The 15,090-nt window shown below is 43.1% G+C and overlaps 1 protein-coding gene across 3 annotated transcripts; it reads right to left on the bottom strand.

Annotated features, from left to right (window-relative positions):
• Nucleotides 1-4,041: 4,041 nt before the first annotated feature.
• prkn (parkin RBR E3 ubiquitin protein ligase) lies at nt 4,042-14,773 on the bottom strand. Of its 3 annotated transcripts, XR_003783212.3 has the most exons (12): nt 14,642-14,773; nt 14,344-14,507; nt 11,128-11,383; nt 9,939-10,054; nt 9,740-9,823; nt 9,496-9,611; nt 9,224-9,360; nt 8,938-8,999; nt 8,633-8,863; nt 8,324-8,441; nt 5,301-5,394; nt 4,042-5,208 (listed from the first exon to the last, which is right to left on the bottom strand). XR_003783212.3 is itself a non-coding variant. In XM_029126962.3 (11 exons), the coding sequence occupies exons 1-11, from the start codon at nt 14,646-14,648 to the stop codon at nt 5,357-5,359; spliced, it is 1,329 nt and encodes a 442-aa protein (XP_028982795.1). In that variant the 5' UTR covers nt 14,649-14,773; the 3' UTR covers nt 4,042-5,356. The 3 variants fall into 3 exon arrangements, 2 of the variants coding, with proteins under 2 accessions (XP_028982795.1, XP_028982794.1); XM_029126962.3 differs by having other exon boundaries at nt 4,042-5,394; XM_029126961.3 differs by lacking the exon at nt 5,301-5,394.
• Nucleotides 14,774-15,090: the final 317 nt, after the last annotated feature.

The raw sequence follows: 15,090 nt of genomic DNA, 5'->3' as shown, positions 1-15,090 counted from the left end.
TGTTCTGTCACTGTAAGAAGAAGTGTGAGCAAGCGGTGAGCAAGCGGGAGAATAAAGAGAAGTGTAAATGTACAGCGATGACCGGAGGATTATTCCAATACTAACTACCACAATGTTCTTTAGTTTCTCCCCCAGCAGTGCAGGCTGGATGGTATTAAATGCACTGGAGAAATCAAAGAACATGAACCTCACTGAGGTGCCAGGTTGATATGCAAACTGGAAGGGGTCAACTGAGGGTTTGACCAGAGAACGCATGGAGTCCAGCTTGTTCAGCTCCTTTCTCACCTGATCTGCTGTAATTGTGTGTGAGGTGGGAGTGGATTAGCCCTGCAGGTGATGTGAAGGGGGGCCTATTGTGGGCAGCGGGGGGTTTATGGGCTCAACCTGGAATCTGTTAAAGTTATTAAGTTTGTTGTCCCTGTCCTTGGACTCCTCAGTCGCCTGGCTGCTGGACTTTAGTCAGTGATGGCCCTCATGCCCCTCCACACTTCCCTGGTGTTGTTATTCTGAAGTCTGTGTTCCAGTCTCCTCCTGTAGGCCTCCTTCCTCTCTGTGATTTTGACTGACAGCTCTCTCTGGATACTACTAGCTGCCTCCTTGAATGACCTGAAGGCTTCTTTTCATTCAGGGTGGCTTTGATGTCACAGGTGACCCATGGTTTATTCTTAGGAAAGCAACAAAAAGTTTTATCATCAGGTATATAGGTGCCCACGCATTATTAATATAATCTATGATGCAGTCTTTCAGTCCATTAATGTCCTCACCATGAGGTTCACAGAGAGCCTCCCAGTCAGTGTCTTCAAAGCAGCTCTGCAGAGCAACATGGTCCTCATCTGTCCACCTTATAACAGTTTTAATGGTGGAAGGCTGCCTTTGAACCTGAGGTGTGTATTGTGGCAGCAGATGAATCAAATTGTGATCCGACTTTCCCTGAGGGAGGGGGGGGGCAGTGGAAAAGTAGGCCTCCCTAACATTAACACCCATCAGCTTCAGTGTCTTCTCACCTCTGGTAGGACAGTTCACAAACTGGGTGAATGAGGAGGTAGGTGAAGGTTCCTTTTCACATGACGTAGAAGACGGTACCGCAAGCACACACATTTCCATGCACGCAATAAAGAAACACGCTGATACACACTCAAATGATACACGCTCAAATAATCCAAATTCATGCTTATCTGCTTGCAATGAAGAATCGCTTATTGCCTAAAACCTCCCACAGAGTGATTTTGTAACTGACAACCAGCTAAATGACAACTGCTGCATGACTTTGCAGACTTATGGGTTTAAACAATTTCAATTTGTAACACATTTAGTAATAAAATCCTCCCTGTTTCTTAAAAGATGTGTGCACACTATAGGTTTAATAAGGTTTAGTTGTATAATAATATATAATATTAATGACTATTAAAGGAAGGTGACTATCAGAGAAAAGTAATAATTATTACTGTACATACCAGACTGTCTGTCTTGTGCAACATCAGACAGCTAGACACCTTAACATTCACTTTCGCTTTTAAACTTATGCCCATAATTATTAGGAAGAGATATCATGTGTAGATTGGGTATTTGATTGATTTCCACTCCAGACGGAGTGCAGGTTACATCTATAGACATTCTAAATAATCCCTCTTTTGTTGGTGTTAACTTCAGCTCAGCTGTACTCTTATCATTAGCTGCTGAGGGGGCTGTAACTTAGGCCCTCATACACGCTGCATGACAGCTTGTTTCCCCATGTGATACGACCTCCAGAGATGCATCTGACCTGTCCTGTACAGCACATGTGTCTTCTGGTCCTGCTGATAAGAGTTATGATTTCACACACACACTGACAAACTGACCTCAACTTCCCTCTTTTGGGATGAACACAGGTCTGCACTTGCGATTTCTTTTACTAACGAACAAAAAGATTTTTGATTCTACAGTTCCACACGTCCCTCTGTGAAACTATGATGGAGACAGTTCGCAGGACGAGGGTGCTTTCATGGACAGATGTGAACAGGGTGGAGACTGGTGAACGACTTCTGACCCCATGTGACGTATTCACCTACTTTGCATGCTTTTAGAACTTTTTTTTATTCTGCCTGTTGTGTTTCACAAACAGTGAACTTGGTACCTTCGCATTCTAATGACACACATTACATGTGTGTCAATTTTTGCCATAACACATGTTTTTAGATTTTTTTTTCAGAGGACGCTCTGATGCAACACTCAGCCCTAAAGGAAGCCCCTGCTTCCCTGTGGCTCACACAAATATATGATGTAGGTTTGATCAGAGGATGTGAACCAGTGGTCATCACACCTAAATCTGACCACAAACCATGTAAACGATAACACCCTCTGAAATGAATCCATAGATGACATTACTGCAGACACCTTAAAGCTACTGAAACATTGGATGCTACAGGCCACAAAGAGAGCCTGTCTCAATTACAGTTTGTTCAGACAAAGGTTATTTTTCTGGGTCATTGTAATTATAGCTGATGGCAATCCATCTCACCCAAAAGAGTTGAAGCAATTTGAAACCTGCCTAAACCATGCACGTATAAACAGCTTATTTTTTAGGTCTTTCTTGTTATTGTAGGAACTTTATTCCTAACTTTACTGTCCTTGAGGCCCTTACATCATCACTCAGGGTTCTGATGCAGACGTATTCATCGTCCACTTCTTCCCTCACGTGGACGTCTGAGGCTGAACAATGTTCACTGACCTCATGCTTGCTCTTCAGTCGGCTCCTACTTTGGGTCTTCCTGATCTGACCCCACACGACCTTTCACTCAAACAGTGGATGAGAAATCAGGTTGTACGACGTCTGTTTTTTTGTCCTGTAGCCTATTTTTCAAGCTTGATCCGGCTGGTGCTGGTCTTCCACGGTGTCTATGAGCAGTGGCTGCAGCAGAAAAAGCCGTTCTGGCATCATGTTACATTTTTGGCTACTCTGATGTCACCTTTTTGGTTCCTCATACTGTGTCTTTGATCCTTTTAGAACAGAAAACAACTTTCTACAGCTCGATGGCTTAGATACAACACCACCTTACTTAACATGCTGAACATTACTGTCAGGAGGTGCAATGTGTTTAGCCACTTTTCTTCCAGCCCCTGACGATGGCGAGCCTCAGACTGTGTTGATGGCTCCGCCTCTAGAGACCCTGCTTCAGGCCAATGTCAGGTTGGGTATGCTCTTCACATGCTGTCTTGAAGTCTGGCGCTTTGCTAAGACACTACTCTGCTCAGACTGCGGAGTTGCATTGACTGAAGCTAGTAAACTAGCAGAAGGAGAGTCTGTTACCATCTACACAGACTCCAGAGATGCTTTTGGTGTCACACTTTAGTGCTCTGTGGAAGCACTGGAAGCTTTTGAAGTCTGATTACAAACCTATCTTACATCATGGTAGGTTTGCTTACAGCATGGCTGCTTTGCTGGACATTGTTCTGCCATCTACAGCTAATGCTGTTTGTAACTGACCGGCTCACACCATCGGTGAGGACTTTGTTTCTGCCGACATGCAGCTGCAGACGCTGCTGCGAAGGTCGCTGCCCGGCAACTCTTCCCTCTCCTTATCCTTGTTTCCTCTCGCCAATGCTCTCTACCTTCTCAGCTAAAGATGTGAGCCAAGCGCCGCTGCGCCAGTGAATCACACTGTCAGACCATACATCTACACACACGCTCCTGAGAAAACACACACACGAGCAGCCTTGAGTTGCTGACACTGGACGACATGTAGACTCTTCACATCACGGGAGTGACAGTGACTCAGACGACATTGGGAGGAAACCTGGTGGTGATAACAAATCCCAAGTGTCTCTGTGATCAGCTGATCACAACCTGAACGACTCCAACGAACAGTCAATGCATCAACACACAGGTTGGAAACAATCTAACGCTACTGTTCAACAGGATGAAGCAGAATGTTATGAGACATCAATTGTAACCTTGTTTTGTTAGACTTCATTTTATGTTACTCTGATTATTGCTTTAATCATATGATGTTTCCATGTAACTTTACACACTACCTTTGAAGAAGAAAATTTCACAACACTGAGTTCAAATATCCAAAAGTTGATTTGGTGTTTAATTTGCTTACAATTACTTTATCTACTGCTACAATTTGTTTTTATCCTTCACCTACAGAGGTTATAAGACAACACAAGCAGCAATATGCATCATTATTCTAGTTAATCCCTGATTCTCCTATTCACTCTAGACCCAAATGTACAATTAAAGATTATATGAAAGAGAACCCCACCGGAAACTTATGGCTAACATACATTCATTGTCTTTATTACAATTGATGGTGTTTCATTAATGTTACACATGAATGCTAAGCCATATTAGCTAAAAGCTTTGTGCTTTGTGGCTTTAAACACTTGGCTCCACCTACATAGGACAGAATTGACACAGCGGTGGACCAGCTCTTAAACACACCTGGATCATGTCGACGCTGCAAGTCATCTTCAGTTCAAAATTTTCCACAGCTGTCAGACCGATCCCTAAACCGATCTGATCGTGGACTAATAAATCATTCTATAATCTGGATCCATTCAAGCAGCTGTACAGTGGTTCTGAGTCTTCAGAAGAACTAGACTGACCTGAATTAGTGGACACTTTAGAGTTTTGTGTAATCAACCTGCTGCTGCTGGTTTATGGTGCTTCTTATCTGTGAGCGTCAAGGTCCAGGGTTTGGTCTATAAATACCTCATAGTGTAATGAACAACAAATGACAATACTGGCTGATGCCTCATTTTTTCTTATTCTACAGTATGTATGTGTATATGAAGTAATTAGAGTTTTGCTTTGAGTAAGTGGAAAGAACATCTGGATGACTAATATCCTTCACTGACAGAAACAAGATAATTCTGTTTCTCCTGGCGAAATGTTTATTTCTAAATTGTTGACTCATTTTTTTTGTTTTAAAATTTTATGTTGCTTCCCATCTGAAGTTTGCTCATTTGGGATGAAAGACATTCTGGCTCCAAGGCCAATTCCTGATGTTTTCAACTGTCTGACCTGCAGACTACATGATGCAGCTGTGTACACGCCTTGTTGCTAACGCTTCAGGTTAAATGAGAAAAGTCTAAAGTCGGTCTCAGTCAAGCTCCTGTGCGTTTATCCAAACCAGTGGTTTCCCATACACTCCCTGTTCCAGGCAACTCGACAGATCCAGCACCACTCAGCTCTGCACAGAGGACACTGCATGTGCATACAGCCGCCTGCAAGGAGAAAACAGCAAGAAACACATGTTTTAATAATGGTAATTTCTGCTCTGAAACTCGTAACGAGATTTAACAAGCCTTTAAAGAACCTGAACCAGTTGCTGTAAGATATATACTCCTCCGGTTAATCCAGGTCTTGTACAGATCACACAGGAAGAGAGCTGAGGAAAACCTGAAAAGCTCCTAAGATGTTTATAAGGAAGAAAGCGTAATGTATCTGTTGGTGGTTTAGATAATTTTTAATTACAGAAGCAAAAATTATGTTTAAAAAAATAAACATGGAAATATTGTGTTTAAATGAATTTTCACGTTAAAATGTAGAATGCCTTATTTTTTTCTTATTTTGTTTTAATATGCACAAACATGCCCTTTTCTAAATTTTAATGCACTGAAATACCTTATTTTATTTTCTTGTATAAATAATATATTTGTTTTTTGTTATTTTGTTGACATGAACACACTGGACCACTGCTACACTGTATTCAAGGATGCCTATCGCTCTGTCTGTGCAGCACTGGGTCTAAGTGATCATTGTATGGTTCACCTCATCCCAACTTAAAAATCTAAAACCTCGAGAGAGAGAGAGAGAGAGACAGAGAGAGAGAGACAGAGACAGAGACAGAGAGACAGAGACAGAGAGACAGAGAGACAGAGAGACAGAGAGACAGAGAGACAGAGAGACAGAGAGACAGAGAGAGAGAGAGAGAGAGAGAGAAATCTAAAACCTCCATGAGCTCACTGACACTATGACATCGTACATCAGCTTTTGCAAAAATGTGTGTGTACAGACAAAAACTGCACGCATATTCAACAACAACAAGCCGTGGTCCACCCCAGGTTCGAGAAGCTGACACACTCCCCACCTTTAAGATCAGGCTTCAAACCTTCCTTTTTGATAAAGCTTATAGTTAGAGATGGTTCAGGTCACTGGCAAGGGTTGTTATACACAGGAACCATCTCCTAGTTAAGACATAGAGTGCTGGGGGACTTAATTTATACACTGAGCTTCTCTGTTTCCGTCTACCTTTTCTGCGCGCTCTCGCTCTCACTCTCTCTCTCGTTAGAGAGGGAGTTTTTCCTCTCCACTATTGCTGACATATTAAATGCTTGCTGTATGTGGGATTTTTGGGGTTTAGTTGTGTGAGGTCTGAAACCATACTTTTTAGTAGTGCCTTCAGATAACTTTGTTGTGATCTGGCGCTATTTAAATAAAATTGAAATTAAATTCAGACTTAAAGAAGCTATGCCAGGCCAAAAAAGAAGCCTACAGGTGTTGTGACCCGTTCCTGTACAGGCAGGCCAGAAACAGGCTGACAAAGGAGGTGAAACGACCCTGTGTCAGTCTGGAGAAGCCTGCAGCGCATCACCAGATACAGGAAACCATCTCCATACCCTTAAAAGCTTCTACTGCAGGTTTGAAAGGAACCTCACACAAACCATTGAAGGTTTTTGAAGGTGATGTCTGTCGCCTCCTTCAGAGGCAGAAAACCAGAAAGGCTCCGGGACCTGATGGTGTTTCCCCAACCTGCCTCAGAGTCTGTGCTGACCTGCTGGTGCCGATCTTCACTCAGATCTTTAATCATTGTCTGCGGCTGTCTACAATGTCCAACTGCTTCAGACAGTCCATTGTGCCCCTCCCTAAGAAGTCCTCCATCACCAGCCTGAACAGCTACAAACCTGTCACCCTGACATCTGTGGTCATGAAGACGTTTGAGAGGCTGGTGCATAGGCATCTGAAGCTGCTGGACCCCCTGCAGTTCGTCTACAGCAAAAACAGGTCAGCGGATGATGCAGTAAACCTGGGACTCCACTACATTCTGTAGCACCTGGATTTACCTGGCAAATTTGCCAGAATCCTGTTCATGGACTTCAGCTCAGCCTTCAATATCATCACCCCTGGAATACTCCACCATAAACTGACCCAGCTCACCGTCCCGGATACCACGTGTCAGTGGATCAGAAGCTTCCTGACCGGCAGGAGGCAGCAGGTGAAGCTGGGCAGCATCACATCTGGCACCTGCACCATCAGCACTGGCGCACCACAGGGATGTGTCCTCTCCCCACTGCTCTTCTTCTTCTATACCAATGACTGCACCTCAGGGAACCTGTTTGTGAAACTCCTGAAGTATGCAGACGACATGACCGTCGCTGGGCTGTGTGGTGAGTCTGCATACAGACGGGGGGTGGAGAAGCAGGTCCAGTGGTGCAGTCACAACCAGCTAGAGCTCAACACACTCAAGACTGTGGAGATGATGGTGGACTTCAGGAAGAACTGCCCCCCTCCACAATAACACAGTGTCTACCGTGGACCCATTTAGGTTCCTAGGGTCCACAATGTGGGGGGACTTTAGACCTGAACAAACATGTTCAGGTCTAAACCATCCTTTATGGACCAAGTCATTACCAGGAGGTCTAGGAGCACAGGCAGGTTTTACTAGCAGATGCCACCTTCTTTCTCAGTGCAAAGGGCAAAGTTTGAAACCTTAATTTTCCTTTATTTTTCACTTTCTCTTCTACTTCTTTTGGCTCCACTCTGACATAGGAGGCGGGTATAATGTGGAGGTCCTATCAAAATCGTCAGGTTATCTTCATGAGCCACAGAACTGGGAGAATTTAAACTACAAAGTGGAGTTTTCAAGCCATAAACTGTGAAGTGAAAATATATTAAATCACAGAGAAGGCGCTTGTAAAAAGCTGTGAATATAACATTTATTGCAATATTAATGTATTTCTGTTTGAATCGAGAAACTTTAGATTAAATTTTTCATAGTCTGGTTGTGGACTTTTTTGGTTGGCTGACATGGTTTCCCAGATTATAACACTGTACTGTACTGACCTATTTTATTTTTCCTCAGTTTTTATTGATTTGTAATGATTTATTCTCATTGTTCTCACAGTGTTATTGTACATGTGTGTGTATGTATGTGATTTTAGATTCTGCCATTGTGAACTTGCTGTAATGAGACAAAACAATTTCCCTCCGGGACTAAATTAAGTTTATGAAGACCTTAATTTAACATATTTTCGAAATAAAACCAAAAAAAAAAAATACAGCAATAAAAGGAAAACATTCTGATTATAGTCACTAGGGAACTGGTTCAGAGCCTCTTACCGTTTTTTTCCACAGGAACCGAACACTGAGGACAGGGCATAGTTGACTCCTGAATAAGGAGCAGAGAGGCTTGGTCCCACCTTCCTTGGTGAGATGCTGCCTCCTCTACAACAAAACCCTGAGGATGGAGGGGGAGAGGGTGGTAGACATGTTTAGTGCTGCAGTTAGCCCCTCAGTCTAGCAGGACGCAGCAGATCCGGTTTCTCATATTTACCCCAAACCTGTTTAATCTTATTGTTCTAAATGGTCCAAAGTTTTATAATTCATACCTTTTAGGTTTGGCTGAAGCTCTGTGATTGGCCCACTTACCTGTGAGACCTCATCTGTGGGTGGGGCCAGTGTGGCCAGACAGCCCCCCTCATGGTAGGCCTCCCTGCACTCCCTGCAGAATATGAAGCCACAGCCCACCTGTCGGTCACACTCCACTTTCCTGCTGTCATCAGTTGGAAGAAGCCCCATCCCGCAGTCAGGTGATGGACACATGAGTCCTCCAATCACCCGCAGACACTCCTCTGCTCCGTACTGCAGATATCGCCCATACTGAGAGGACAAAGGTGAGTCAGGTGAGTTCTGACTGAAATACTAATTTAAATTTAAAAAAGCCTAAACGTCACCTGATCGTCTCCTATAAGCCTGAAGTGATGAAGCTCCTTAATGAGGGAGTCCTCACAGCCAACTGCAGGTGACACTTGACACCATGAGGGTTTGACAAAGCCCAATGATTTATACTGTCAGCATCTGCTATGGTCCTATATACAGCAGAGGCCAACTCTGGATTCTGTGAGTGATTTGCAAGACTCTGCTAGGTTTAATCCACATCAACCAAATGTGACAAGAAACACGAGTTTTAGAAAGTGTTTTCATGAGTCGTTCATGAGAAGAGATGCTTCAGAAACTCACCTGCACATGGCAGCGAGTATCCAATCACTGGGTGATAAACAAACTGACGCTCATTCAGTCGAGTCTGACAGTATCGTCGGAAACAGTCCAGACAAATCACATGTCGGTCTAGACACTGGAAGACCAAAACCACACAGCTGAAACACAGAAACAGAGAAACAGACTCATTATTATTATTATCATCATAATTATTATTATTATTACTAATTATTCAGGTTTGCATATATTGCACTGACATTTGTTGAGCCCCTCAAATTCAAAATGTGTGTTACCTGACATAGGTGCAGGCAATGCAGGGCACACCTCTGCTATTGGTCACAATGAGGTCGAGGGCCACGGAAGAGCCATCATCTGTTGTGGGATGGGACGCACACTTCATGAAGAACTCCTACAGACATAGAGTAAAGAGTGGAGAAACCATATCTCCCAGAATGCAACTGAACACAGTGATGTCATATATAGGAACAGCTCAAATTTGCATTTACACACTGACATTAATCAATTAAAGCCCCCTACCGCTTCATCGCCATGGCAGCCTGGTGACTGACAAACACCATGAATACGTCCAGGAAAAAGAACATCATCCCAACAAGATGGATCCTGAGACACACAAAGATGATCACATCCAAGATCAGAAACATGGGTGTTCTACTCATACGTCATGTCTGATTTGATAAAATATACACAAAAGCCCATGTGACAGTGCTATTCTCACCCTGCTGAGCGTCAGTGTCGTCTGTTTGCAGTTTGTGCAGCAAACTCTCAGTTTTCCGGGTTGAGGCGAGCTGCAGCGTTTACAGTACACAAAAAAAGTATTGCATGTACGCACACCTGCACACACAGGTAAACACACAGTCAGACACACATGACCCAAGTACTGCAAAACTGAGTCACTGAGTCACCTGGAGAACAAACAGAGGATAAGGATGCTCTTCATGGGCTACAGCTCAGCGCTCAAAACCATCATCCCAGACATAGAAGTCACCAAACTATTTAATCTAGAGGTCCCCACCCCCACCTGGATCATAAACCTTCTGACAAACACAGTCCGTTAGACTTGGCCCCCATCTCTCCTTTACTCACTCACTCAGCACTAGTCCTCCTCAGGCTGTGTCCTAAGCCCCCTGCTATATGCCCTATACACCTTTGACTACACGCCATCCCACTCAACATCATTAAAGTCTGCGAATGATATGACTGTGGTTGGACTCATCTCGGGAGGGGAGGAGACAGCGTACAGGGCTGAGGTAGAGAACCTGTCTGTCTGGTGCTCAAAGAATAATCTGTCACTGAATGTCCATAAAACTAAAGAACTGATCATGGACTTTAGGAAACATGGACAGGTCCAGGTGCCTGGGAGTGTGGTACAGTATACAGGTTCCACTGTTGAGGACAAGAATGCTGTACACAGGGCGATAAACACGGCCCAAAAAAATCATGGGTTGTCTGCAGAGTCAAGGCCATCACAAGAGACCCCTTACGCCCTGCTCACGACCGTGACATGCTGCCGTCAGGACGGCGTCTCAGGTCAATAAAATCCCACACCACCTGACTAACAGCTTCTTCATCTGGGCCACTCCAACTGCAAACAAACATTAAGTCTCTACCTCATTCAGATGTGCAATATATATGTGCAATTTCAATAGCTCATTCAGCCTTTTAGAATTATTACTGTTTGTTTCATTTTACTGTGCATTCACATAGCCGACATCAGGCTGAGCCTAGACATCAGATTGTATTTCTCCCAACTCTGTATGGAGATGTGGGTATTTTTCCTTTTCTTTTTATATATTCTATATTTTATATTGGACTGTTTATTGTGAACTATTGCTGGATGAACCCACAGTAGTAGGACAATGACTAACAAAGTTCTATTCTATTAAAACTGACAGAGCCCCCCCGACCTCCAATAGCTGCAGCCTGCATCTCTTCTCTCTCTGCCTCTTGTCCTCCATCACCTCCTTCGCTCTCCTTTAGGATTACAGCCAACCCAGTGGAGGTTGAGGGGAGGCGGGAGGAGCTGAGGTCCAGCCTGGTGAGACCATCCTTGTTTTTCTCTCTCCCTCGAGACAAACGAGTCTGTAGGAGGAGCAGCTTAGACGAGGGGTCCGATGAATGGAGGACCACATGAACGGTGCTTTGCTCTGGGAGATCACAGTCCTACGACATAGAGAAGCATGACAGGAGGAGATAATTGCCTAAATAACAAATTAACCAGAACCTGGTGCTACTGGTTTTGTGTCACCAGTAGGGTTGAAAGGTTTTGTCTGATGTTTGCTGGTTGAGCACTGACCTGGTCCAGGGGTTGGTCTACTATTTGATGGGTAACAACTTTATGCCATGTGAGCAATAATTTCTGAACAAGTTCTACAACATGTTTTGAGTAGACATAAAAGCCTTTCACAAAGTATTAAGTACAAGAGATCCTGGACCCATGATGTGACAAGTTTTTACTAAATCATTCATTTTAAAGCAAGATTTACAGACGGTGTTAAAGAAGGCGTTGTTAGATTTTAACTGTTGACTGACTTCCGAATGCCGCACTGGTTGCTCTTAGTTACGACAGCTCTTTGAAGCAGACAGAGGGCATGCTAGCTGTCCTCATCAATGCCTTGACAATGTTTTGTCGTCTGTACACGATCCAAAGTCTTTACAGTTTTACAAGGCGTAATCTGACGCAGTTTGATTGCTGTTTCTGTTGTAGACACGGAAGTAGCTAAAAGAAAACAAAGACTGAATAAGTTTGCTGTGAATTGCTACGATCTTATTTCCATAAAATATAAACTTTTAAAACCCCTGCATTCTGTCTTTGGAGTCTTGTTTGGGTTTAACAAGGTTTGCTTATAAAAATGTTCTCAAATAAAAAATATTCTGTGAAATTAGCAAAAAATAACGGGATTCGAGCCTGGTAACACTGCAGCAAAATTCAAATCACAAGACGTATCTAACAAGTATGAAGACACTGTACATGGGAATAGGATCAACTGATAGTGTCTTTTTGTTACGTTAAATTTAGCGTTTTTTATAAGACATCTACATTTTATATTTTAGTGGCAGCAGCTGTTTTCGTCTTAGCGGTCTTGTCCATTGTTACTGCGTTGTCAGTCGTCTTTTGTGTGGTGTTTTTGTGAACGCATCACAGTCACTTTTAATTCACTTTTACTTATATGGCGCAAAATCACAACAAGATAAGGGTTACGACCTTGCACAACAAAACCCAACAAATCCCACATACAGCAAACCTTTAATTACAATGTGAGAGTAACAGTGGAGAGGAAAAACTCCCTCTCTAACGAGGAAGAACCCCCCCAGCAGAATCAGGCTGGATGTGGGTGGCCGACTGGTTGGGATGAGGCAATTCTATAAATTTTCGTTGCTACAGTATGCAGGTGATATTTCTGTCTTTGGTACCAAATGAAACAGACCAACTAGTCACAATTCAAAGTTGTTTAGAAGACATCAAATCTTGGATGTCCAAAAAAATCCTTCAATTAAATTCAGATATAACAGAGGTTCTTATCATTGGGCCTGAAAATCAAAGACACTATTGAGTCAGACAAGGAACCTTGGTGTAATCTTTGACCAGGATCTCTCTTTTACATCGTACATTAAACAAATCTCCAGAACCGCCTACTTTCACCTGAGAAATATAGCTAAAATCAGAAGCATCCTCTCTCTCTCAAGCGATGCAGAAAAACTGATCCATGCATTTGTTACCTCTAGGCTGGACTATTGTAACTCCTTACTTATAGGATGTCCTAACAGCTCCTTAAAAAGCCTCCAGCTAATTCAAAATGCTGCAGCCAGAATTCTGACAGAACTTAGAAAGAGAGATCACATTTCTCCTACATTAGCTTCTCTGCACTGGCTGCCTGTAAATTGTAGGATTTAAAAGCTCTCCTACTCATCTACAAAGCATTTAATTATAAAGCTACTTATTATTTTAAAGACCTCATAGTTCCTTATGCTCCCAGCAGTACACTTCGTTTTCAGAGCGCTGGGCTACTTGTGGTTCCTAGGGCCTTTAAATGTAGAATGAAAGGCAGAGCGTTTAGCTACAAAGCTCCTCTCCTGTGGAACCACCTACCTGTTAAGGTTTAAGAACCTGACGCACTCTCCACCTTTGAGATCAGGCGTAAAACCTTCATTTTTAATGAAGGGTATATTAAGAGATGATTCAGGTCACTGGAAATTATTGTTAGTCACAGGAACCATCTCTTAGTTAAGTTGCAATAGACAGACTGGTGGGGGATTTAATTTATACAATGAGCTCCTCTGTTTCCTTCTATCTCTTCTACCCAATAACCTCCCATCATTGTTCCATGTTTAACTAATCTTGTCTCTTTCTTTCCGGTAGTTATGCTTCTCCCCCGCTCCCCCCACTCTGTCCAGTCCCTGGTCCAACCATCCTGCCTGTGTCCAGTCCCTGGTCCAACCATCCTGCCTGTGTCCAGTCCCTGGTCCAATCATTCTGCCTGCGTCCAGTCCCTGGTCCAATCATTCTGCCTACGTCCAGTCCCTGGTCCAATCATTCTGCCTGCGTCCAGTCCCTGGTCCAATCATTCTGCCTGTGTCCAGTCCATGGTCCAACCATCCAGCCTGTGTCCAGTCCCTGGTCCAACAATCCTGCCTGCGTCCAGTCCCTGGTCCAACCGTTGTAGATGTCTTATGAAAAAAACACTAAATTTAACCTAACAAAAAGACACAGTATCACAAGTTGATCCTATTTCCACGTACAGTGTCTTCATACTTGTTAGATACGTCTTATGATTTAAATTTTGCTGCAGTGATACTGGGCTCGAATCCCGTTAAGTTATTTTTCGCTAATTTCACAGAATATTTTTTGAGAACATTTTTATAAGCAAAGCTTGTTAACAGCAAACTTATTCAGTCCTTGTTTTGTTTTAGCTACTTCCGTGTCTACAACAGGAGCAGCGAACAAACTGCGTAAGATTACGCCCTGTAAAACTGTAAAGACTTTGGATCGTGTACAGACGACAAAACATTATCAGAGCATCGACGAGAACAGCTAGCATGCCCTCTGTCTGCTTCAAAGAGCTGCCGTAACTAAGAGCAACCAGTGCGGCATTCGGAAGTTAGTCAACAGTACCAGAGCGCACCTGGAGGGTGGCGGTGCTCTGCAGCTCCCTCCCTGCAAACAGCACCTTCAGGCGGTCAGGTCGGACTCCCTGCTGACGTCCCACTACCTCCTTCAGTTCAGCCACACTCGCCTCCTCCTGCAGGTCCACGGCCACACCTGGGCTCAGGTTGTAGCGCACAAACACTGATCCACAAATAGCGTCAGTGTCAAACACAGTCAAATGACCGTAGTTGTAGCTTAACTTCCTTCTGTTGCAGTGTGACTAAGCGTGTTCAGAGAAAACACTACGGAACTGGGCAAAAACGAACCGAACTCACCGATCATCTGTCTCTCCGTTCTTCACCCTCTATCTGTGTTTATGAGCTAAGGCCGCGGTGCACTCTGGGAACAGTACTTCCGCCCTGCTCTCTCTCTCTTTTCTCTCTCCTTTCTATTTTTCTTACTCTTCTTCGTTTTTATTGACAATTCGCAGGCTATAATTTGCGCACCACCGCAACCTTCTGAGCTTGTCTAGGGAATAGCTAAATATCTATCTATCTATCTATCTATTTATATATATATATATATATATATATATATATATATATATATATATATATATATATATATATATATATATATATATATATATATATATATATATATATATATATATATATATATATATATATATATATATAACAGAACAGCACACATACACACACACATATATATAAAAAAAAAAAAAACTCCCTTCTCACCCCACGCGGGTGGTCTCATCCACTTT

The sequence above is a fragment of the Betta splendens genome, chromosome 15 (assembly GCF_900634795.4).
Source record: "Betta splendens chromosome 15, fBetSpl5.4, whole genome shotgun sequence".
In the NCBI taxonomy this organism is placed as follows: Eukaryota; Metazoa; Chordata; class Actinopteri; order Anabantiformes; family Osphronemidae; genus Betta; species Betta splendens.
This window is presented reverse-complemented; position numbering and strand designations above follow the sequence as displayed.

Excerpts from the sequence above, each read along its gene's own strand:
- prkn (XM_029126961.3), bottom strand. Across the intron at positions 9,612-9,739 it reads GCTGCCATGGCGATGAAGCG|GAGTTCTTCATGAAGTGTGC; the intron begins GTAGGGGGCTTT and ends CTATGTCTGTAG. Across the intron at positions 9,000-9,223 it reads ATACTCGCTGCCATGTGCAG|TTGGCTGTGAGGACTCCCTC; the intron begins GTGAGTTTCTGA and ends TGTCACCTGCAG.